This window comes from Saccostrea echinata, unplaced genomic scaffold (genome assembly GCF_033153115.1).
Source record: "Saccostrea echinata isolate AGI-Se365-2 ecotype Australia unplaced genomic scaffold, CSIRO_AGI_Sech_v1 ptg000042l, whole genome shotgun sequence".
Taxonomy (NCBI): Eukaryota; Metazoa; Mollusca; class Bivalvia; order Ostreida; family Ostreidae; genus Saccostrea; species Saccostrea echinata.
The window spans coordinates 4,566,101-4,591,870 of record NW_026889791.1 but is presented as its reverse complement, the minus strand read 5'-3'; the positions used below and the strand labels follow the sequence as shown (position 1 = coordinate 4,591,870).

The following is a 25,770-nucleotide window of genomic DNA, read 5'->3' as shown; positions in this document are numbered from 1 at the left end:
ATATCTCATGAATTTAAAAGTTTAAAAAACTAAGATCTAAAGACCGCTTTAAATACTTGTGAAACTTACAATATCTATTCCCATTCTCATGGCTTCCTCCAGATCTTTTTTGTTAAATTTGCGTCCCAGGGTTGAATAGATTTTTGTCATAACTGGTGTTGTATCCTAAAAATAGATAGAATGCAATGAAAAAATCCAACTGCCATGCACAACATGAAGATTTTCCTATCCTAGTGAAATTAACAATATACAAATTAGCTTGTAAGGAAAAATGTTAACAGGAGCACTCAGCAAATGACAGCTGATTATTAGTGATGGAAACTGTATCTGTATTACAGTAACTTGAAGGCAATATTTTACAAACTGACAGAATTCTTAAGCTACACTCCAATGAATGGTTGGCAATCATTTTTGTATAATCCCAGAATTTTTCAAACTATGTTGACAATTACTAAACACCAATGATTTGGAATTTTTAAAGAATGGAGGTGTAAAAGGCAAGGACAATCCCCTACTTTGAGATAAGATGCAATGTACATGTTGTATTTCTCAATTCTTAAAGTTCATAAAAAGTTATATACATGTATTTAAAAAATTGTGTTGTCAGTATTATCTTTTACACAATTTGATTCCTTTATTTATTGAGTTATTTATTGATAAATCATTTATTTTTCAGCTTTGTTTTTAAGGTATGTGAATAGAAAAGAAAAAATAGTCTCACATATAATTTGAATTTCTCCAAAGTCAGCGGTAAGGCGTAATGTTAAACACATAAACCACTATTTTTCTTATTATCAAAGTATCTTGGTGTGGTTGAAGAAGCATATCATTTTTTCCAGAAATATCCAACTTTCATATAGAAAGGGTTCAGACTCCATTTTTAACACTTAAAATAAATTTTACATTCATTTTTCTGTCATTTAAACATTAAACATTAATGTAGAATGGCGACTAGACCCATTCATATTCAAAATATTTTTATTGGCTCCAACAAACCCATTTTCTAACAAATGTGCTTAATTCTCAACTTCAAAAACAAATTATCAATCATAAGTTATTCAATAAAATAAATGAACCAAATGTGTTAAAGATGAAATTACAGCATATTTTTTTCAAAAACATAATTTTTCCATGCACTTTGAAAATGGAGAAATATATTGTCTCAGAAAGGGGGGGGGTGTCTTTGCCTTGTACAGCCTTAATTTTTTGTTCAGTTTCAAGAAACAACAAGATTTTGAAAAAATATTGAATTTCTACTATACTGTGCTAAAATTTTTACAAGAACCCTTCATAACAATGTATTAAAAACATCTTGTTAGGTTTCTGGGTATAAAACTGAATCAGATAGAATAGACTTACTCTTGTTTCTGCTGTGGCTGTATGGTATTTGGGTTCTGGTAAATCCCCCATAAATCTTAGAATTGTAATCCAAACAGCCAAGGCAGCCTAAAATAAAGTACACAAGAAAATCGATATGTCGTCAAAATTACAATCACAGTCAGATCTCAATGTCTGTGTCTGTCTTTGCATTCCGACAGTAAAACTCTGTTTTTGTTAATCACTGATTTTTCAGATATAAATGCATTAACATTTTTTAGTAATAGCTACGAATTTTATTTGCCTGTTAAATAAATGTACACATAATAAAAATAATGTTTAAAATTAGCATAATCAAATAACTACCAGTTTATCACCATCACTGGCCAAGGGAAGCAATGGTTCTCGAAGGACTCGACGAATATAAGTATGTGAGGCATTATTCTTGAAATACATGGCCGCAAACTTGGAGAACTTGTACTCTGATAAATCTTCCTCATCATCAGGTAGAGGGATGGCCATCTCATCTAAATCAAGCCCGTTCTCAGACATCATTTTCCTTCGTTTCTCCTCCAGGTCCTGTATTAAAATTCACCATAAGTCAATACAGATAAATATGTACTGGAACTTCAATATCTCAAATTCTTGGACACCTTGGAGTATGTTATATGATAGTCCTATCATTTCAAGACACTGATGAAAAATATAAACTACACTTTTTAACTCACCATGAATGGGTAAGGAGCATCTCCTTGTTGTTCATTTCCTTCATCATCAAAAATGTTGAATATTTCTTCCACCTGAAACCATTCAGACTCTTTACTTATTTTGCAACATCTACTAGAAATCTTTCATTCAATGTTGTTTCAAATATATATTTAAGTAGTACCTTAAAACTGAAACATGCTTTTACAAGTTTTCATCTTAATACTGTTTGTCTGTAAACCAGCTCGCCTTCCCATGCAACTAACCTTCACAAGATTTACAAAGAAGGAAACATTGCCAAAGTTTGCCAATGAACAAGCCGTATAAAGTAAACAATGGAGGCCTCTTACCAGTTTGGAGTCGCTGACTGTCTCATTCTTTTTTCGCTCGGCCAGATCGATCTGTTCCCTCTTATGCAGTATCTCCGACTTCTGTTTCTGTTCCTCTTCTGTAACCTCTTGCTCCATCTTTGCCAGTCGTTCCTAAATAAAAAACAAACATCACTTGATCATAAATTCAATAGTTTCTTTTCTTTAAAAAGTGCCAAATAAAAGAGGTCCATTTTGAGCCTCTTTATCATTGATTGAGGCCTATTTGTGAGCCTCTTCAATGATAAGCTTGATTTTGTCCCTACCTTGTAAAGTCTCTCTGCCTCTTGTTTAGCTTTCTTGTCATTCATTTTCTTCTTCAGTCTATGTTCTTCCTCAAGTCTAAGTCTTTCTGCTTCCTGGATTTTCTGATACTGTAAATATCATGTACAAAAAACTCAGTTATAATGCTTCCCACTTCTACTAACAGTATATTAATGCATTCAGGTCTGTGGTCCTTATTTTATAAACAATCAATAACAGGGGGTACTTAGAATGCAATGAATATGAACTTTGACACTAGGTGGAAGAAACTCAGAAGCATGCCCATGTGATTGTTGGATATTCCACTCAGTAGTTACTTCTTAGAGCAAACTTAAAATTGTTCATTTAGCTGGAGCCTCTTAGGCTATACCAATCAACAAAAGCTTCTAGAAGTGAATACAGACTGAATGCCTATTTAGGAGAGCTTCTTAATAATAGACATCAATCTGCAGTAATGTGTCCTGATTCTGTAACATATATTTACTCAAATACAAAGTTTGATATCTCAAACCTTCTGGTTTCTGAAAGCTTTTTGATATTCCCGTTTGATCTTGTATTACTACTCAGATCAGTCCCCTTTCATATATTGAGATTTCCTGTATAACTACTCAAACATCTATTATCAGAGATGAGATTTGCCTGTTTTACTACTCAGACATCTATTGTACGAGATGAGATTTGCCTGTTTTACTACTCAGTCATCTATTGTGAGATGAGATTTGCCTGTTTCACTACTCAGACATCTATTGTATGAGATGAGATTTGCCAGTTTTACTACTCAGACATGTATTGTATGAGATTTGCCTGTTTTAATACTCAGACATGTATTGTATGAGATTTGCCTGTATTACTACTCAGACATGTATTGTATGAGATTTGCCTGTATTACTACTCAGACAGGTATTGTATGAGATTTGCCTGTATTACTACTCAGACATGTATTGTATGAGATTTGCCTGTATTACTACTCAGACATGTATTGTATGAGATTTGCCTGTATTACTACTCAGACATGTATTGTATGAGATTTGCCTGTATTACTACTCAGACATGTATTGTATGAGATGAGATTTGCCTGCATTACTACTCATACATCTATTGTAGGAGATGAGATTTGCCTGTATTACTACTCAGACATGTATTGTATGAGATGAGATTTGCCTGTATTACTACTCAGACATCTATTGTAGGAGATGAGATTTGCCTGTATTACTACTCAGACATCTATTGTACGAGATGAGATTTGCCTGTATTACTACTCAGACATGTATTGTACGAGGTGAGATCTAATAACTAACCTCAATCTTCTGCCTCCTGTACTTCTTCTTGGCTATCAGGGTTCTAATGCAGGCCTGAAGTTTGACAATTGACGTCATTCTCTTGGATGCCCACTGTCTCACTAAAAAGCCTCGGCAGTACCTCTACAGAAAGGCAAGATGTACAACTTATAAAGGACAAGGTATGGTAACGGCCGAATCTGGCCCCTTATTTGATGTAAAAATCAGAACACAGTTAAAATTGTGATAGTTTGTAGTTAAGAACTTAATATACTGCTTGTTTTAAAACCAGCACTAATTTGATTCAAAGCTTACACGGAGGCCACAAGAGGGTGCAGAAGTAGGACATTTTCCCAAATTTCCTCAATTCTGGAGGAATTTCATCAAATTTGAGATACTTTTCACTTTGGGAAACATAGAGCACAAGCTTGCCTATCTGAGATTTTTATACATAAGATGCATCTAATACTAGTGTTTGAAATATATAAATTTGGTAGATAGGCAAGCTTGTGCTCTATGTTTTCTGAACAAAATGTACAGAAAAATCGATGAAAATTTGCATAAAAATGAGAAAATTCGGAAATTGTCATATTTTCCGACCTTCCTGTGACCTCTGTGTCTTCCATAAATTAGAAACCAATACTCATTTTGTGGCAGGGGTAACAACAGATTCCTATTGATAAACTGTTGCATCATTCTAAAAGACATCCCAAACCAGGGGCTAAAAAGGGGTCTTAGCCTATCTTGTCCTTATAGTCACTTACCCAGGGCTTCTTTGGTTTTCAAATCATTTAAGGGAGCCGACTGGGGTTTTATTGTGTGAAAACTACTATAGAGAAACTCTTTAATTTTATACCATATGTACCTTACATTGACTTCGGTATACATGCTAAGTTTAGTGAAATCTACTGTCTGGTTATTTTTTAGGGACCATCTCAAAATACAGGTACATTTACTATAGGATTATATAGGAAAATACCATTTTTTCGCACTTCGAAGCAAATTATACAAATGCTACGATAGACTTTTTGCTCAAATTATACTATTTGATGGGTAATACTATATTATACATTTTGTGCATGAAACACAAAATTCTACCGTCTGGTTTCCAGAGGGAGCATCTCAAAATGTCAAAATTCATGATATTTTCCTGTTTTTATGGAGTACAACAAAACATGATAGATACCACAGATTTACACAAAAAATAATAAAAATGATTGCTAGATTCTCAATTTCCTATGTTTAAAATTTCAAGAGCATGTATTTTATACTTTTTATTTTATGGCATAATTAATGACCCCGCTTAAAGAACTTCGGTTATTCATAACATCAAAAACACACTATTACGACGTCTGTATACCCATTATTTGAAAAATCGTTCAAAAAATCAGTTATTTAAAAACGTAATTAGATTTTTTAACCTTAGATTTCCTAAATTTGTTAATTTTTATAAATTATGTAAAAATAGTTGCTTTAAAAGAGTAAATACGCCTTGTTTTACTATGCTGCGCGAAGTATTGCGCAATGAAAACCCCAGTCGGTCCCCTTAATACACAATATTTACATTCAGCATGTATTTTGCTAATAAAGTTTGAGGAAAGCTACAGCTTTCAAAACACCATAACACAGAAAGAGGGTCAAAAGGTTAAAGTATGCGTTTTATTTTGATGTCGCAAACGTTGAACGCCTTGGAAGTGCAACGTCATCAGCGAAAAACTAAATTCACGCTCACATTGAATAGAAGCTGTTGCAACGGCTCTTCCATTAATTAAAACTTACCTGAAGGATAATATAGGGATTTTGAAATAAAAATCAGATTTTCATAATGCGCTAACACGCGTTACTCAATTTGTATGCACACACCGTTGCAGTTATGAGACTATATCTTTAAAAAAATAATGATTCAATGCTTAAAAATCTTTGATAACCAATAATCCCTATATTTTTCATGGTTAAAATTTATACATTCTCAAAATACTTGTCGAAATCAAATTACAATTTGACATACAGTTGAACTTTGGTATCTCGAACACTGATATCTCGAATACCATGGCTATTTCGAAGTGATTTAGAAGTCCCAACCTCTTATTCTTTAAGCAATTTACCCTGATATCTCGAATACTTGGATATCTCAAAGTTTTTTCTCGGTCCCATCGCATTTGAGATAACGAGGTTTGACTGTATTTTAATTTGGAAAATCACACTTATTTCTTTGATTTCAAAGTAAATAATGTTCTGTAAACATGGGTATTGCATTGATACAGGATCATAATTTATGCTAATTGCCAAGCAAGTAGACATTGATTGCCTACCAATGCCTTTTTATATAGTCAGTGTTTATGATACATCATGTTAGTATTGAAAGAGTAATACCCAAGCATATTGTCTCTGCTATCAATTCATGCAATTAACAAAATACATAAATCCATATTTCAAATATTAGCATTTTATGGAAAAAAAACTTGATCTATTCCATCACTAGGAGCTTAAGGAGGAGAAGGACACATGGTCACATGATTCTGTTTAACTACGTCATAGTCTCCGTTTATATAAGTGCAAAATGTGTAAAGCGTCAGTTCTTGTATAAATTTTTGACAATGTTTTAACTTTACTTACCATCTTATTTAAAAAAAAGTAAAAAGTCTCAACATTCTGGTAAACATTAACAAATTATGAAAAAGATTGATCCACTTCTCTGTTTCCAAAACTGCGCGTCCAACAAGTCGGTGACGTCATACACGATCTGTTAGTATAGCAAGATCATACTCGGTGAACACAGGGGCGGTATTATTATGTAAAAACAGGTCATAATCGGTATATGATGAAATATTTCGAGAAACGGGGAACACAAAAATTATTTTTGCATGGCTGATGACGGATATCTTATGTAGGTATATCTTATTTCGCTTATTTAGCTTACGTGTGACGTCACAGTTGGTTTTTCCCGTACTCGAGAAATGTAACATGACACGTTTTTTGTCATGCTTATGTCCTCTTTAACGATGTCCTGTGAAATATTGAGGTCAGCTTCATCATTCGAAATTTTTACAGTTCATCAATAATTTGAAGGATTTGCATTTCAACGTAAATAAAAAAATATTGAATGATAGAATTTTTTGTAAATTACGTTTTTTATTGTTTAAGCTGTCTTAAAAAGTGCGTAATTTTCCATATCCAGATGCAGTGTGATAGACAAAACTTGCTTTTTCGAATTTTCAATCTATTTATACTCTGTATTATTTTAAAAGATACATGTCCACTTTAATATTTTTTTATATATGCTTAAAAAATCCCATTATGGACAGAGTGATGAGTCCGGAAACATGGAAAATTAAAACTCCACTTAGATACTGTAGGGCATAGTATTTGTCAATCAATATCTCCAAAATAAGGTAAGAAACCTAATGATATAACTGCTTTATGATATGTGGGACATACTTAATAAGAAATATACAAAATATGAAAAAAATTGAATGACAAGTATTTTTTCAGCTCAAGGTCCTTCTCCTCCTTAAACGACAATTTCATACCTGGAGATTGGTCATCAAACTTCTGACGGCGTTAAATCTGGCGGTCAGAATCCTAGATCTGATGATGGCCTGTAGCCTCTGGTAGCCTTTCTTGATCTGTAAAACATGAACGACTCACTTTTAGTAATTTTCTGTGTAGTTTTAGATTGCTTCCAAATCTACAGCTTTTTTCAAGGTCGTAAGAAAAATTTAAAAGTAAAATCTTTCTTCAAAATCTTACAATTTAGAATAAAACATGAAATCAAAGGATCATTGATAAGGAGTCACCTAACATTGTCCCTTACCACTAAGAACCTCTTTCTGGCAATATAAGCCCTCCACGCAGTCTGCATTGTAATACAACTGTCCTTCATTTTTAAAAATCGTTGTCGACAATGCCAGGCGCGGATTGTCTTTTGAAGGATCAGTATCTTCTTTGTCAACTCCTTTTCTCGACATTGCTCCAAATAAACATCTTGTGCATCCTGAATTTGTGGTTTATTATTAAGAAATAAATCAATGCCTACACTGCACATTCAGAATTATGAATATGTTTTATTTTCTTTGTGAAGTCATTAAACTTGGGACATTTTTTTCAATTACTGGTAGACAATGGATGAGGTAATGGTTACAGTAAAACACAGCTAAAGCAAACAAACTTGTTAATTTATAATTCAAGCTTCTAGTCCCTTGCGTTTTAAAATGTATTGTGAACTTAAAGGATATAGTTAATTATGTTTAATATAATGAATCAAAATTGTTGGTTCCTGGTAATTCACTATAAGCATGTTTTGCTGTATTCAGATTCAGCAACAAAATAAAATGCAGGAGGCTAGATATGTGATTCAAACAACAGATATAAATTACCTTGAGAAACACTTTGGTTTTTCCTATCTGGTAATCACCACCAACAAAAACAGTTGAACAGATTTTGTTAGAGGCAGCTCTACAGTCTTCCTTGTGAGATGGCCCTATCCCTGGGGCCAAGATTCTATAGCGATCCACAAAGTCTGTAAACTTGTGTCGGATTGGATAACCTGCACGTCGGATTCGGATTGTCTCCATCATTCCAGAGTATCTTAGCTGTTTACAACACAGTTCCCTGTCAAATTCCTAAAATACAATTCTTTTGTAAGTACACCATAACATTTTTTAGTGAAAACACCTGTATCAAGTCTGTGCTACATCTTTGTAATTGGGACTGAAGGGAGGTCACATGGACATGGCAGCTGATTGAATTTACAATAGACTACATGATGAAAAGAAGTATGGTTACTGTAAATATACTGTATCATGACTTGCGCCACGCACCATAGTCACACTGAAGTGAAAAATGGTGCATTAAATAAATCAATGGTGGCGCAAAGGTGCGCACTCTATCTTTAGCAATGTTAGTTGGAAATATTTTGCGAACGACTCTCTTCCTTGTTTTACTTTAGTTTTAAATGCAGTCATTTTTAAAACAACAGATCTTCTTGGTTAAACCCAGTCAAAAACTGCTTCCAGTTATATGAAGCACTTACATTAGGTACATTACCTCACTCATTTCTAGTGTGATGCTCAATCCAAATTTTGACGTTATTTATCCAAAATATGGGTAAATTATATTCTATGCGGGTTCCTTTAAAGAGCAAGAGCCACGAACCATCAAAAACGGCCCTGTGTCAAAAATTAACGGTTTTTTGTCAATTGATAGTGAAGACCTTTAGCTTTGCTTTGCCGTTTTTCTTTTTTCGATATCGATTATATTTTTTGAAAAAGAGAGTTTGAAGTATGGTGGTGTTTTAAAAGAAAAATGCTAGTAGAACGTCATTTTCTGTAACGTAACGTCGTAGGGCGGAAAAATTTCCTTGATCGATTTTGCATGTATGAATATGTGACTTTGAATTAAAACTAGTATTAATAATATAATAAACATCATAATTAATTCAAGACGATTAAAAGCATTTGGAACTTGATTTAACTTGCCGTCTTTATGGTAACCTCGTGTTTAACTGATTGAATTATATAGATACATGAAGTAAAAACTAGAGGTACTGTGAGCACTGAGCTCACAAAATGATACCCCGCCTATCATATATTTATAATGGCAAAGTCCATGTTTTGCTATGGGAGACCCGAAATATGTGCCTGATCAAAAGTGAAATAGGAGGTGCACAATGGCACAATGTAAAAAGATTCTGTGAAAGTATCATTAAATCTTTAATTTATTCAGGCGTATAAGAGGAGTTGCGGATAAGAGATGGGTACCCTAAATATTATTTAAAGAATGGCAGTGTCTATGTTTTGCTATTGGAAACCTGAAATATGTGTCCGATCAAAAAGTGAAATAGGAGGTGCACAATGGCACTATCTACAAAGATTCTGCGAAAGTATCATTAAATTTTATTGAGTGGTATAGGAGGAGTTGCGGATAAGAGATGTGTACCCCAAAGCGTAATGGACGGACACACAGACGGACGGAAAGGACACCCCCATCACTATATACCCCAACTTTTCAAGCGGGAATATAATCTGTGAGACTGTCTTGGAATATTTTCATTCTACCTGGTCCCTATGATACTATTAAAAAGGAACATTCTATTTATATCCCTTCAACACATTTTTGAACGGTGCTTCGCTCCTAGTGAAGTATTGTTATAGATCATCATAAACAATATACGACATGCTTCAAATGCCGATAGTCTGACCAACTAAGTTTTCCGGATTTTCCCCTACAGGCCAGCAGATATTAAGCTGATCTTTGGCATGTGCGTCCAGGCACGTAGTATCGTTTTTCAAAGTTGGGAAGTGGGCAGTCGGAAAAAAAAATAATTGACAACATACCTGAAATGATCTTGAAACGAATGTTTCTGAACTGAAGAGCTAATTCTATAACTACAGTGTAGGTAAAAGTTTAATTGCAAAAAGGTTTTGTTTAAATTGAAAGAGACTTTCAATGCAAAATTCTTAGATCCTGATATTGCGAGTATTTTAACGTATAAAAGATCTAAATTATTTGGACAAGAGGAAGAAGGAAAAAGTTGGAAGGACTTGTTTCTAATCCATTCATTCATTTGTAACAATAATTTGAACGTTGTTTTCGATACAGAAACAGGGAAAATTTTAGATTAATTGGAAAGGGATTTCGCAATTTATCAGAATGGTTTAATTAGTAAACAGAACTCATCAAAACATTCTAGCCCTAAATGTAAGTTTCTTTGGAGTAATATGGAAAACAGTAGAGTACACTTCAAAAAATATTCTTAAGAAAAATAAATTCGTTAAAAAATCACTCGTCACTGTCCATTATTATATTTAACAGTATTTGCTAGAACCCCCGACCCCCCATTTTTTTTTTTTTTTTTTTTGCAAAATATTCGAATTTTTTTTTTCCAAATACCTTAATATCTGCAGGGATTTTGTAAAGGTAGAGTCTGCGAAAATTCTATGATTATTTTCCATGTAAATGTATCAAAAGATTAAGCAGGAGGAATTTTTCGTTATTATCACACGTAACCATTGTGTAAAATCCACACTTTCGATTTCATTTGCACATTATGGTTTTTATGGTTTATAAAAAGAGTAGAGCTACACTGATATTGCTGATATGTGGATCACTATCATAATTGAAATACATGTACAGGTGTTCATTTATCCTTGTTTTATTGTCTCACAATCAGCACAAGATTGATTTTAATCAACAAAAGCTTGCTTAAAAATATTTTAGTCGGAGAAGCAATAAGAGTTGTCCGTACATATTTTTTTTTCAATTTTCTTTATGATTTTTTTTTTCGTGAAAAGAGGCGCTGCCAAACCAGTCCCCACCCCCCTTCTCATTGAGGAAAAAATAAGAGGAGTAGGAAAGTCTTTAACAATTTTCAATTTCTAGATTGATTTCTATTAATTAACAATAAAGAAAGTTAAATTCAAGACAACCTAAGAGAATAAAATAAAAATAACTACATTAGATGAAAATTTTGTTGCCATTAGTTTGTAACACCCCCCCCCCCCCTCTTTTTTTTCAATCTCAACTGGAAGTCTTGGATCTACCATTCTACATATCATGATACAAATAGTTTATACTGAGGGAGGAGGTACAAGTGTACTAACCAGAATAAGCTGACAATAGATTAAAAAAAAGAGTAAAAATTATTATCCAAAAAAAAAAATCTACTTCGTTGGGTTTAAAAAAATCTAGCTATAAACAACTTACGGCCATACGTTTTAAAGAACATATTTCCGTTTTATTGATTTGTTTTTTAAAACATTCTAAGATATCTCTCTCTCTCTCTCTCTCTCTCTCTCTCTCTCCATGTGTTTTCACATCACTGAATTCTTAGATAAAACCGTATACTAATAAAGTTGCAATGAAGAGATGATGACGGATAAAAACTTTGGGTAAATTATATGTAGTGTACTTATTTATTTAATTTATGTTTCGTCTAAATAGACCTATAATCACTACCCTTTCACTGACTGACGATCTGAAGCATAACTATACTAATAATTAAATTGTGTTAGTTACAATGAAATATTTGGAGCACAGTACAAAAAATGCATAAACATTTTATACTGATGTCTAAGACATACGACATGCATTTAATGCAATTTTACTCACTGGGGGTATATTTGAATTATGTTTCACAGTGGATGACAAGATCGGGTATATGTTTTATGTACATATGCATCAATAGCCTCACTTCAATTTTAATAAATACAGACATATTAAAAATATACCGATATATTCTTCTGTTTTTGATCACGGGCGCGGGATCGTCATGTGCAAGTGTTTTGACGAAACCCGATATCGGTGCTCACATAACTGTATACTATAACTATACATTATTTCGTATCAGCATGTATAAGCCATGGATATAACTGAATTTTGTTAATCAACAGAGATGATTCTTCTGCATGTACATAAAAAAGGTGGATTTCGGTGCGGAAATGCAGATGATTATCTTAATGCGTATTTTTTTTCATTCCTTTTTTTTCATTTTTTTTTTTAATTTTCACTTTGGACAGCAACCCATATCATTATTATTTCGCTTGTTTTAAAAAGGTATAGCGTGATATCTCTGCTACACTCTCTATTAATTTGTTTACAATTTAAGTCATGCCTGATAACACTATTAACAACAGTATTTTGAATTATTTCAGGGAGGGGAGGGAATTTCTGATGACTTATAATTTGATGGTATCATCCAGTTGGGTTTACATGTAATTAAATCATATACATGTAAATACATGTAGGGGCACTATCTAGAGCGTTAAAAGCTTTTCAGCAACATCCCAAATAATTTACAACCTTTATGACGTCACAACTGACGTATTACTAGTAACGTCATACATAATGACCTAGTCATAGTAAAAACCACAAAGTTTTTCCAGACATTTACTTCAGAAAATGTATGTAGTTGACTATTTTTCACATTTAGCGTTTTAAATGAACAATTTACTGATTTTCTAGCATATTTTGTGAAATTTATATTTTTTTATTATTACATGAATTGAATGTAAACGATTGATCTACAAATTAATGATTATTTGATCCATCAAAATTTAAATATAAAATCAAATTTCATATTGGCCACAGCCACGAACAACAACGATATTAAACATAAAGATTTGTATCGGTAATATCTATATCTATGGGAAGTATAAAAGTTGTTCTTGACTGTGGCCACATCTAACTTTGGGAAAATCTGTCGAAAAAACGGCATTTTTTAACGTTTTTATGAAACCGTCGCATTTTCCAACCGTCGCACGTGTTTAATGGCGCATTATATAACGATATAAGTTATGTATGGAAAAGAAGAATGTTGTCCTCTAATATTTAACGTATAGTACTCTTCTTGAACCGAAACTTTATTTTTGTGAAAAACACAGGGCCAAATATGATGGTTCGTGGCTTTAGCTCTTTGCTGCTTTGCATATGTGAAAAATTACATTTGGTTAATAAAAAACGTGTTTTCTGTCGTATTTCATATTTGTTTGTCATTTTGATTTTTTTTTTAATGGCCCCTTGTAATATATTGATGGTCCATTCATTTTCAAAATGGCCCATTTAAATTTTGACGTTTGAGCCATAGTCCCACCGACCTTCTTGGCCTTCCCAATCACTGTGGATACATGTATATTTGAAACAATGCTTAATTATACAATGTACATACATGTACAATAAGCACTACAAACTGTTTTGGGGCATTATTCCCAGCATACTGTAGTGTACTTGTTTTAGACAAAGTTCTGTTCTTATTTCAATATCATATAAGCATTTTGCCTTCCATTTCTTTAGATGCAGTGATATATGTACATTATTTTATGATTGTTTATGCAATGATGTTCATGTAAAATCAAAATTACATTTATTTAACTGATTATGTATGATTTTGTTTGTACTCACATAAGGACATATGATTAAGGTGCCCCTATGATAAACAAGAAATAACTACTCTATAAATACATAGTCTATCATAAAAAAAAAATCCAAACTTGAGTTACCAGAGGTTTCTTGTACTCATTTGGCTTGACACATCTGACAAAAAATGGTTGACAAGCTCCCAGGGTCTTCATGAGCAGCTCCAGAGATTTCTTAAATTGTGACCCCAGAGTGGGGGCTCTCTTCTTTGTGTCCAATCCCTGGAATGGAAATCAGTATAGGTTATGTACAAACAACACACTCTTCCTTGTTATGCTTTATGGTATTTTAAAAACTCTTATCTATTTTTTAAAATTAAGGTGTATTGCCTACCTGAAAGAAGAGGCTAAAAATCTGATAATAGCAGAAATATTTCACGAGAATTTTCAAAACTAATACTTCTATATACACCTATATTTCTCTTATTGCTGCTATATTTGTTTCATCACTGCTACACTGGTTCTTTTTTGTCCTCTAACATGAGTAGAGAAACCCTTAAACGAGTATTTGATTTGTTACTGGAATTTGCATTATATTGCATCAATCTTTGTGTACGTATAAATGAAACTTGCTGTACACAAAATTTAGTTTACAATATCAGACCTGTTTACCCATATTGTTGTCTCTCAGTATTTTTTATTAGACTTGTCAGTGAGATTTGGCATTTGCCACTAAGATTTCACTTTCCATCGATTTTACATATATTACTAGAGAAAAACAACATTTTTAATTACCAAAACATGGTTTAATTACAAAGAAAAACATCATACCTTGCTTTCTTTCGAGGGTTTTCTGTCATTTTTTTAAAACCACCCCGTTTTGGTAACACGACATCACTTGCGTGTTTGAAATCTATCTCTTTTTTAGCAATTAAAATTGTCAAACTGAGAGAGATCATAACGAAAACTAACTGCTAAAATCCAAACGAACGGATTTTCGATTTCCGTATTTTCATAATAGCAAAACATGAGGCGTATTTCTGACTCAAATTCCGTACAAAATACGGCGAAATCATAAGAGTAAACAGGTCTGCAATATATTTACATTGAATGTATACTGAATTATATGTACTAATTCCCTACCATGTTTATGTCCTGGGTAAACAGGTTGACCAGGAACTTGTTGGAGGAGGCCTGGATAAGTCCTAGTAAATCTGGACTAAACGTGTCTCTGTTCTTCTCCAGAAAACCTGTAAAATTACAAAAAAGACATCTTCAAATCTATCTTATCTTAATTCAGAGCATTATAAATATCAATATCCATGACAAAACTGCAAATATTTAATTACAAAGGTAATCAAAGAAAACTGCAAAATAAAAGTGACTGACTTGGCTGATCTTACAAGTCAGTTAATAACAGAACTGTGTTATTGTCTTTACAGTCAATAACAGAATTTGTTATTGTCTTTACAGTCAATAACAGAACTGTTTTATTGTCTTTACACCCAGTAACAGAAATGTGTTGTTACCTTTACACCCAATAACAGAACTGTGTTGTTACCTCTACACTCAATAACAGAACTGTTCTATTACTTTTACAGTCAATAACAGAACTGTGTTATTATCTTTACAATCAGTAACAGAACTGTGGTATTATCTTTACAGTCAGTTACAGAACTGTGTTATTACTTTTACACCCAATTACAGAACTCAGTATTATTACCTTTACAGTCAGTAATAGAACTAAGTTATTATCTTTACAGTCAATAACAGAACTGTGTTTTTACCTTAATACTTTGATAACACGACTGTTTTATTACCTTTACAGTCATTTACAGAGCTGTTTTTACCCTTTACATAGCTATTGTTACATTTACTGTCTATTTACAGAGCTGTTTTTACCCTTTACATAGCTATTGTTACATTTACTGTCTATTTACAGAGCTGTTTTTACCCTTTACATAGCTATTGTTACATTTACTGTCTATTTACAGAGCTGTTTTTACCCTTTATATAGCTATTATTACATTTACTGTCTATTTACAGAGCTGTTTTTACCCTTTACATAGCTATTGTTACATTTACTGTCTATTTACAAATGGTTATTACCTTTACAGTCATAGAATACAACACCAGCAAAGTGATTGAGACCAAACTGTAGATTGATGTCAGACTTTGGCTGGAGGTAATTCTTGTTACTTCTGTGGTTGTTGTTGAATTTGTCCAGCATGCTGCGATCTGTTCCCTATAAAAAAAATCATATTTTTAATAATATCTTTATCAAAACATCTCAATCATTAGATCATTAATTTCAAATTAATAATTTTGCAAATGAATTCCAAAATATCTGCAACAAAGTTCATTGTTACTCCTTTAATATTATACTAAGTGTATGGTTATACCTGTTAACCACATTCAGATTTTACTTGCATGGTAATTATTTTAAGTTTAATTAAAAGTCTACTTCATTTTAGATAATCAGCCACAAAATAGTACAAGACAGTATGGTGGTGGATACAGTTAATGGATTTAACTTACTGGCAATTTTTCTTGAAACTAACAGCTAACAATGATTTAATATTTCATAATCTGTCATTAATGATTACTTTAATCAAAACTTGATTTCAGTGACATAAAAGAAATAAGTTGTGACAACTGATTAATAAACAATATGTGCATTTCTTTTCCTCAGCTCTCAATCTTAATATTGATAGAAAATTTTTGAGTGCCATGTTAAAAAAAAAGCAACAATCAGTCAATAAAAATGAGAATTTGATAAAACTACAAATATTACACACATTTATCAAGATGAAGAAAATTTAAGTGTGATAATTGATTTAGTAGTAAAATGTGCATATCCCTGATCTAAGTCTCTGATGAAAATGAAAATTTCAGAGCATCGCAGCAACAAACCTGAAGTACAATTTACATTTCAACAACTGATATTAAAAATAATTTAAAGCTTGTAATAGGTATGGAGAAAATGTTGATAAATGAAAATGTTATTGTTCAAATATAATGTGCAGTAAAAGCGGCTCACATGCATAATGTAGATGTACTTTTATCCACATGGGATTAATTTATGCTCTGTACGTGGTCACAAATTTACTGTGGATACTTGTCACAGCGTACATAAAGTTCAAAGTTCAGACAAACAATGGTAATCCAAGAAATCCGCACAATTTTGTACTTGTGGATGGAACAGAAATAATTCCGTGGAATTATTACCATGTGGATGGAACAGAAATAATTCCGTGGAATTATGACCATGTGGATGGAACAGAAATAATTCCGTGGAGTTACGACCATGTGGAAAAAAGTATGTTCATAGTTCAGTATGTTCTGATATTTTACTAAAGCTATACAAAATTATGCTTTACCCAGTAAAATCTGGTGTTTTCTGAATATTTACCACTAGAATTAGATATTATACAAACAGTGAGAGTGAAAAATAAATCTGTAAATTCACAGAATAATAAAAAATAAAAATAAAAGCCAAAAAAACAAACAAACAAATTAAAAAAAACAACCAACAAACAAAAAACCAGGGTAAATGAATCTAATTCCACTCCTACAGAACTGCAGGATTTTGAACAAAGGACAATTTGGAGTTAATTTTGTAGTTAATTTCTTCTTGCTGTAAGACTTTCATTAAAGGTCAGGAGAAACGCTTAACCCTTATCACAAGGGTAAACGAGACGCAAAGCCTCGAGTTTGATCTGATGATCCGCCCCTGTCAATGAGACTCAATACAGCTCTTCGGATCAGGTTACTGTTATAATGATAAATTTATTATATACCCCTTTACAACTAGTAAAACGTAATAAAAGGAAACTTTTTGGATCAATTACATAACTTTTATCCATTTAACAAATCATTTTCCCAAGGAACTTTTTGATATGTGAGAATAAAAACGTCATTTATCTTTGTACTACATCATCAGTTTCAGAGAGGGGTGATATGGATTCAGAAAACCACAGTGTGGTGATCCAGAACGTTGGATCACACCGTCATATGATTGCATAAATTCAACAGTAAAACTGAGTAAGAAACATTTGGGTATATAATAAGAGTTAAGATACATTGGAATTGTTCTATCACCTGTTAAAATTTACTTTTCAGGGCTTGCACTGGGTTTTATCTAGTAATTTTATCTACTTATATTAAAAATTCATTGTTTTATATGTGTACCCTCGGAAATTTGCTTTCTTCATCCACCAATGAAATCAGGTTCATTGGTCGTGCTCCGATTAAATCCAGTGTGTCTTGGTTGTCAACAAACTCAATGTGTTTCCAGTTGATTCCTTCATTGTCATACTCTTCCTGCATAAGACAGAATAAACTCAAAATGGTATCTCTGTTACAATAAGTCTGTGTGACAAAATGGTATTTCCCTTTAATGTGAAATAGTGATGTGCACTCATAAGACAAAGAAATCAATGTAATTTTTCCTAAAATAATAATTATTGATAAAGAACATGATGAATTACTATGATAATCACAGATTAAAAAAATTATTTCAACAAATAATGAAACAAAGAATACAAACCTGCTCTAATTTGAAAATGTGTTGGACAAAAAACTGCTGAAGATTTTCATTGGCATAATTGATGCAGAGTTGTTCAAAGCTACAACAACAAATATTAGTTTTACTGTAGAACTCACAGTGGAACTCATTATTTTACTCTTTTGTAGCTATAAGAAACTAAATACATGTATATAATTGCTTGTCCTTACAAGAGGAGAATAATATTATACATGTATATGGTACATAAAGCAAGTACTGTAGCTGACTACAGAAATAAAAAAAAAAAACAGCTGAGAACTCAGAAGATTAAGTTAACTCTGTGAACATTACATATTCAAGCCTCAGAATCTATTAGTCTTGGGGAAACTGAGTTAAAAGTATATCCTTAGTATGAAAGGTACTCAAATGATTTCAAATTTGTTTAATACTTTCTATCATTTTCAAGATTTAATATTATGGAAATTCAGTATAATATGTCCTTTATTTCATCTATAACAAGCCTCTTGCAAGTTCATACATAAAGATTCTTGGGACACATTCCAGTTATCTTTAGCATACACCCAATGGCTTCAGAAGCAACTGAAATATAGGTAATCAAAGATTGCATAGCTCACTTCAATGAATGGTGTCTTGAAGCAAGTCTCAAACTAAATGAATATTCTGGTACTGTGCATCCCTAGATGCAATATTTATGCAAGTTTGGTCTGGGTAGAAATTTTAGTTACTTGGGAATAAATGCATGAACTTGATCCAAAAAAAATTCTGTTCAATCACCTGGAAAATGTAATAAGCACTTAGATATTGAACCAAATCTGTTAGTGTGCACCCCTAAATAAATCACCCACGCATGTTTGGTCTTAAAGAGCTTATAGTAACCTGGAAATGATATTCTTCAAAACCATCCATGAAAGATTTGACACATATAAGGCTTTTAGTTACTAGGGAATGGACCTGCTCCAAAAATTCTAACCTGGCCAATCATCTGTGTCAGATTCAGCATCTGAAGCAAGTCTGGCAGTGTGAATCCCTAGATGCATCACCATGAAAGTTTGGTTCAGGTTTTTATTGTTAATTAGAAGAGAGACCTTTCTTGTTTGTTGAGGATCAATATAGGGCATAGAAAAGAAATCTGCTCTGCAAACTTTTAACATGGAATGTCATGGGTATAACTTAAGCTCCCCGAGCTTTATTGAAGTGAGCTAAAATAATGTAGCAAGCTCAAAACAGCCTCTCATCAACTGGAACAAAGATCATGCCAATTCACAAGACAGAGGTGGAAGATAACTCAATATACATACCTATTCACATCAAAGCTCTCAAAACCAAAGATGTCCAGAACTCCTATTGAAGTCCTAAACTGGTTTGCCTTTGCTGGTTTGTAGATTGCAACATTAATTTTATTAACAATCCAAATAAACATGCGACCATAGATTCCTTTCACAAAAGCATCACGTACATCTCCTGCATTTTCCTTCCCCATGGTAACCGTGACACTCTCCCCCCTCGTCACAATTGTTCGTGTTGTCAGGACATCTATCAAGTCTTGAGCTCTGACCTGTTAAAAACATCAAAGATTGTGAATACTGTGAAAAAAAAAAAAAAATTCCTTTACTTTACACCTGTATGTAGCAGGGTTGGCCAGGAAATACCACTGGTGGGAATTACCAGTGGTAAATACCGGTATTTCCCATCCTGGGAAATACTACAAATTCTCTCTTAAGTGGGAAATACTGGGAGATACATAGTTAAAGTTTTTTTTATTTCTTTAATTCATTCAATCTTGTACTAAATTCAAAAATAAAATAAATATAAAAACAGAAGATGAATAATATTGAATATGTCTCAAATTGCAATTTAACATTTTCAGAATGTATCACTACTCCAGGTTCCATACCATAAGCATTCTGAAACATCTCCCTGCCTGTATAAAAGTTTTCCAATTCAAGTTTCTTTTCAGTTTTTTAATATTAAGTTTTAATTATAAATCCAAGAACAAAACAAACTTGTTTTAATCCTTCTATAAACACTGTAGTTATTACAATCAATCATGTTGTTTTAACAAATTGCTCTGGACAGTTTTGTGCACCCTGTTTTGAGAGATAATTACCTTGAGTAGAACTGAAAGGCTTCTTCTTAGGTTTGATATTTATACCATAGTCTACATTTAAGATTTTCTTAGATCCTTCTTTAGTTACATAAAAAACACAGTTGGGATATTTGGGTTTATTGGACCTTTATAGACTACATCAGACTCAAGCATGAAACAAATGACACTCATGTCTGGTACATGAATACACTGTGTTATGATTAAATAAAACGAATTACTAGGAAACCAGAATTTTTAAATCAGGGACAGTAGTACCAGGTAGATATCTTAGCCAATAAGGTGTACTACATGTCAATATGAATGAAATATGCAGCTATTACTTATTTCCCAGTATTTCCCGGGAAATACCAGTACTTCCTAATTACCAGTATTTCCCACCGTCCTTGGAAATATGAGTATTTCCCAGTTTTTTGCCAACCCTGGTATGTAGAGTAGAAGCACATATTGCTGATCTCTCAACAATGCTGTATATTTGAAGAAGAAAATTTCAAAAGGCACTGATTGAACCAAGGTAGTAAATTCTGATATGACATTTGACCTCTGTGTATGACCTTGATCTGCATATAAATTGTCTCTCTAAGAGTCTGCTTACTTTGAGCACAAATTTAAGCAATCAAACATGCCAAAGCAACATATCTACAACCTTTAAGCTATAACCCAAACCCCATCCCACCCCCACCCCCAAAGAACACCTTAACAGCTCACTGGATGACACATCAGTTCTAAATTTATCTAATATACAACTTTGAGTGAATGCTCAATTTTATAATTTGTTAGATAATCATGAGATCTGACAAATTATCTCTTTATATTTAAAATAATTATGTTTTGTCATCAATATAAAGTAGGTAAAGACTTGCATCTTATGCATGTTGTATCGCATATACAGACAAATGTAATCCCACTGTGATCTGAACAGGATTCTAACACAGTGTACCTGCTGACAGAAAAACTCTCAAAAGCAGTACCTATATGTTTATTTTGAAATGAATGCAAAAAATTTACGTACTATGGAAACAATATGGATACAACTTTAAATATAGCACATGCTTCATATATCCAATAAAATTTATCAAGACAATGTTTTCTACTTGATGTGAAGGTCCATGTGTATATAGTACTGTAAACATGGTCATATTGAAGGGTTGAAAGTTTGACAATTTCAGTATCTTACAAATATGGCAAGTGGAAACTTTTACAATCAACTAGTATTTAACAGTGCTCTTTAACAAGAATATGAAAGTTGACGGGTGGAAACTTTGACAATTATTCGTAATTCATCAATTTAGTCAACGTTTCCTCATCGTCAAAGTTTCCACTTTACAAAACTGACCTCAAACAGTCTGGCTGTCTTGTTGATGTATTGAATGTCCTGGACCTCACTGGCCTCTATATTGTCCATCTCTATAGCTACAAATGGCAAAAGGTCAAATGAATATTCCATTTCTATAGCTACAAATGGCAAAAGGTCAAATGAATATTCCATCTCTATAGCTACAAATGGCAAAAGGTCAAATGAATATTCCATCTCTATAGCTACAAATGGCAAAAGGTCAAATGAATATTTCATTTCTATAGCTTCAAATGGCAAAAGGTCAAATGAATATTCCATCTCTATAGCTGCAAATTTCAAAAGGTCAAATGAACATTCCATCTCTATAGCTACAAATGGCAAAAGGTCAAATGAACATGGGTCATAAGCATAATAATGAGAAGTCTTAGGCAAAATGAAGGGAAAAAATGCAAAATGACTTAAAACCATCAAAAAATTATCAACATTAAAAACTTGGTTTTGCAATGACTGAAAGGTACCCTCAATTTTGCTTTGATTTTTCTCTTTTGCAAATAAATCTTGGTTTATTGTATCTTTAGTTAAAAAAATAAAAATAATACCATTGTATTTAATGTTTCCAACATGAAGAAGTGCAGCTAGAACTTTGAGAATATCCCATACTTCTGAATCCTTGAACAACAGAACCTTCATGGCAGATCTAATGTCAGCAAATTCCTTCACGTCATCTCGTCCCTCACAAGTAATGGAACCACCCTACAAAAGACACCCCTCAGTCATTACTTAATGCTTATCTGTGTGATGTAGCAGTCATTTTTATTTGTAAAAAATGGTTTATTAATATGAGATATCAGTATTAAACCAAGTGTGGTAAATAAGTTTACCTTAGATATCAGAAATCTGATTTCTGAGATATCAGTAGCCTTGTACGTATGAAATATCATTAACCTTGCGTGAATTTATAATACCAGTAAGATTTTTTACCTGGGTTAGATATCAGTAACTCTGTGCATGGTATGTGAGATATCAGTAACTCTGTGCATGGTTTGTGAGATATCAGTAACTCTGTGCATGGTTTGTGAGATATTAGTAACTCTGTGCATGGTTTGTGAGATATCAGTAACTCTGTGCATGGTTTGTGAGATATCAGTAACTCTGTGTATGGTTTGTGAGATATCAGTAACTCTGTGCATGGTTTGTGAGATATCAGTAACTCTGTGTATGGTTTGTGAGATATCAGTAACTCTGTGCATGGTTTGTGAGATATTAGTAACTCTGTGTATGGTTTGTGAGATATCAGTAACTCTGTGTATGGTTTGTGAGATATCAGTAACCCTGAATGGATCTGTTATAGGTTATTTTACCTGAGTGAGGTACCAGTAACTTGTGGCATCTGTTACATCTAGTTTTTTCTTCTCTTCAGCTGTCATTCCAGCTAACATGCAGTAAAATATATGGTAATTACGTTCATCATGAGCTTGTGTAACTATTCGAGATTTTTCTAAAAGATATTGTTCAATTTTGGCTCCTTCTATAGATCCCTTCTGATTGAAGTGAATGTCTATGTATTTTCCAAATCTACTGGAATTGTCATTTCTGATGGTTTTGGCATTTCCAAAAGCTGCAAAATTAATTCATTGTTTATAAGTATCCAAGAACTGTAGTGCTAAAAACATAGATCAAATATGTACATGAATTTCATTCTACAATATGTTTTAAAACTACATTTCAATATCTTCTGAGAATAGACCCAGAAGAACATACACATTTATTAAGGCCACAATGCCTGCCCTTTATATACCCACTACAGACTTTTACTTCCCTCGACAAGGGCCGAGATAAGTATGGTAGTATACCTTCCATGATTGGGTTTGCCTCTAGAATCTGCTGTTCTATCCAGGAGTGTTGTCCAGAGACAGCTGCCAGGAACTGGAGGATCAGCTTAGTGCTTTCTGTTTTACCAGCTCCAGATTCTCCACTAAAACATCAACTCATACAGTCAGAAGCATTCATTGTGTGTCACTTTCAGCTAGTATGATTTAATTTCAACCACATATTTCTTTTCTACAGTACAACATGAAATTATCCTAATGAAATGTTGTTAAGTCATTGAAGGCAACTTTTGTTTTCTATGGAACTATTATATAGGCCACTCAATTTAACATTAAACATCAATCTAATTGCAATGGAATTTTTTGTGTTAAAAATAAACTCTACAATGCAGTAGAGTTCATCCTAGCAAAATCAAATGAAGGGAAAGCATTATTCACCCCCCCCCCCCCCCACATAAATTTTCTATGAAAATTACTACAGAAAAGGGGCATAACTCTTCTCATTATGGTACATTTGTTTAAAATTTTGGTGCATTTTCTACCTTGAAGAAAGAAGGAGTGAATTAAACTGGGTATAATGACATTTATAGATGAGTAAAACCTTTTTTTTTTTGCCCAGCAAAAAAATTATTAGATGTGTAGGCCTGTTTCAAATTACATGTTGCATTTTCTTGCCTCATGATGATGAAATTTTAGGGTATAGTTTACCATAACATAGGGCAAGTTTTGTCTCTAAAAAGTCTAAATCTTTATACATAATTTTTTTCCATTAAGTATTTATAAACTAAATGAAATGATCATGGCATACTAAATCACAATTTAAAGTAAATTTAATATCTATTTTTATTATTTTTTTCTTTTAAACTCTGCATTTACTATTAAAAATGCTCACATTTCCAAAATAATGTTAAAAAGTATGCAGTTAAATTCAAAAAACATCCATTTGAAATTTATATTATCTGTGTGAAGTAATGATCTGTTAAACTGTTATCAAAAATGTTTAAATCACTTTTATTAAATGACACCATCATGAAAAAAAGGGAATTTTCTTTTACTTCAGCAACACATTTGAAGGATATACAGATTTATGCCCCTTATCAATAGTAATTCCCATAGGTAATGAATTCTCGTCAAAATTATGCTTTCATTTGGTAAGATTTTCTTAAATTTTTTATTTCATACATTTTGTATATGTTAGATTTCTTTCACCACAAAATAATTTCTGTTCAATGCAATTAGATTGACATTAGGCCTACCTTTTCACTAACTTGACTAGACTGTGTTGCTACATTACATTGTTTAAAATGTCCAATCTATCTAGTACTTACAATAATAGAACTGTTCAGCTTAAATTCCAGCACAATGCCAGCTACATGTGTTTAAACATGACTCTTTTAGATTAAAAGTAATGTAAGGTTGGTAAAAGAACCCATTTTGACAATCTGATTAAAATCAGCTTTTGTAGCTATAATTAGACTGCAATTAAGATTACTTAGATATTAGTACTATGATGACAGTTAGCTATACCAGTCTGCAGTCCTTTGGATTACCTTATTATAACACACTGGTCATTGTTATAACGCTGCATGTTGTAATATGCATTGTCAGCAATGGCAAATATGTGGGGAGGCAATTCACCAATCTTTTTGTCTCGATACAGTTGAATTTGCTCCGCAGTGTAGATGGGAAGGATTTGATATGGATTGACGGCCACAAGAATGGATCCAGTGTATGTCTACAGTAAAGCAAGGATGATATTAAACATTAACAAACTGAAGTTTGAAAAAATTAAAAAATATATCTATAAACACCACTTTTATATTTACATTTAAAACAATCAGATAGTTCTCCGTTGTAAAAGCAATACTCAAAATAAATTATGGTTATTCCCAAACTTATTTTAAATTTGAAACAATTTTTCCAAATTCTAAAAGTCTGACCCAACTGTCAACAATTCTGCTGATCTATAAATATTTTTTTCTTTCTTTCCGTCTCCTCTACTTAAAATTCTTTAAGATTCTTTAAAAATTCTCCCAATTGTGATTAATTTTTGTGGAATAAATTTTCACATTTTTTGGTAGATTATCACATGAATATTTATCACTAGAAACTAATGATTTTCAGACATCAACTGCAGATTGTAAATACAACCAAAACATTAAATTACTGCAAAAATACCAAATTTTATCACTTAAAAAGTGTCTTTTTTTAATAACTTAAACCCTTTTCC

At 32.6% G+C, this 25,770-nt stretch overlaps 1 protein-coding gene across 1 annotated transcript in view; it reads right to left on the bottom strand.

The window, feature by feature from the left end:
• LOC133201203 (myosin-VIIa-like) overlaps positions 1 to 25,770 on the bottom strand; it is a 43,665-nt gene that overhangs the window by 14,086 nt on the left and 3,809 nt on the right. The window contains exons 4-24 of the mRNA XM_061336999.1: positions 25,091 to 25,275; positions 23,565 to 23,686; positions 23,073 to 23,329; positions 22,311 to 22,464; positions 21,751 to 21,827; positions 19,609 to 19,865; positions 18,332 to 18,410; positions 17,974 to 18,105; positions 15,892 to 16,027; positions 14,926 to 15,032; positions 13,927 to 14,064; positions 8,308 to 8,553; positions 7,746 to 7,925; positions 7,462 to 7,557; positions 3,953 to 4,075; positions 2,657 to 2,764; positions 2,373 to 2,504; positions 2,046 to 2,117; positions 1,684 to 1,896; positions 1,360 to 1,446; positions 70 to 165 (exon numbers count right to left, since the gene is read on the bottom strand). Coding sequence (XP_061192983.1) covers positions 70 to 165; positions 1,360 to 1,446; positions 1,684 to 1,896; positions 2,046 to 2,117; positions 2,373 to 2,504; positions 2,657 to 2,764; positions 3,953 to 4,075; positions 7,462 to 7,557; positions 7,746 to 7,925; positions 8,308 to 8,553; positions 13,927 to 14,064; positions 14,926 to 15,032; positions 15,892 to 16,027; positions 17,974 to 18,105; positions 18,332 to 18,410; positions 19,609 to 19,865; positions 21,751 to 21,827; positions 22,311 to 22,464; positions 23,073 to 23,329; positions 23,565 to 23,686; positions 25,091 to 25,275 — 2,997 coding nt within the window. The remainder of the gene's footprint in view (positions 1 to 69; positions 166 to 1,359; positions 1,447 to 1,683; positions 1,897 to 2,045; positions 2,118 to 2,372; positions 2,505 to 2,656; positions 2,765 to 3,952; positions 4,076 to 7,461; positions 7,558 to 7,745; positions 7,926 to 8,307; positions 8,554 to 13,926; positions 14,065 to 14,925; positions 15,033 to 15,891; positions 16,028 to 17,973; positions 18,106 to 18,331; positions 18,411 to 19,608; positions 19,866 to 21,750; positions 21,828 to 22,310; positions 22,465 to 23,072; positions 23,330 to 23,564; positions 23,687 to 25,090; positions 25,276 to 25,770) is intronic.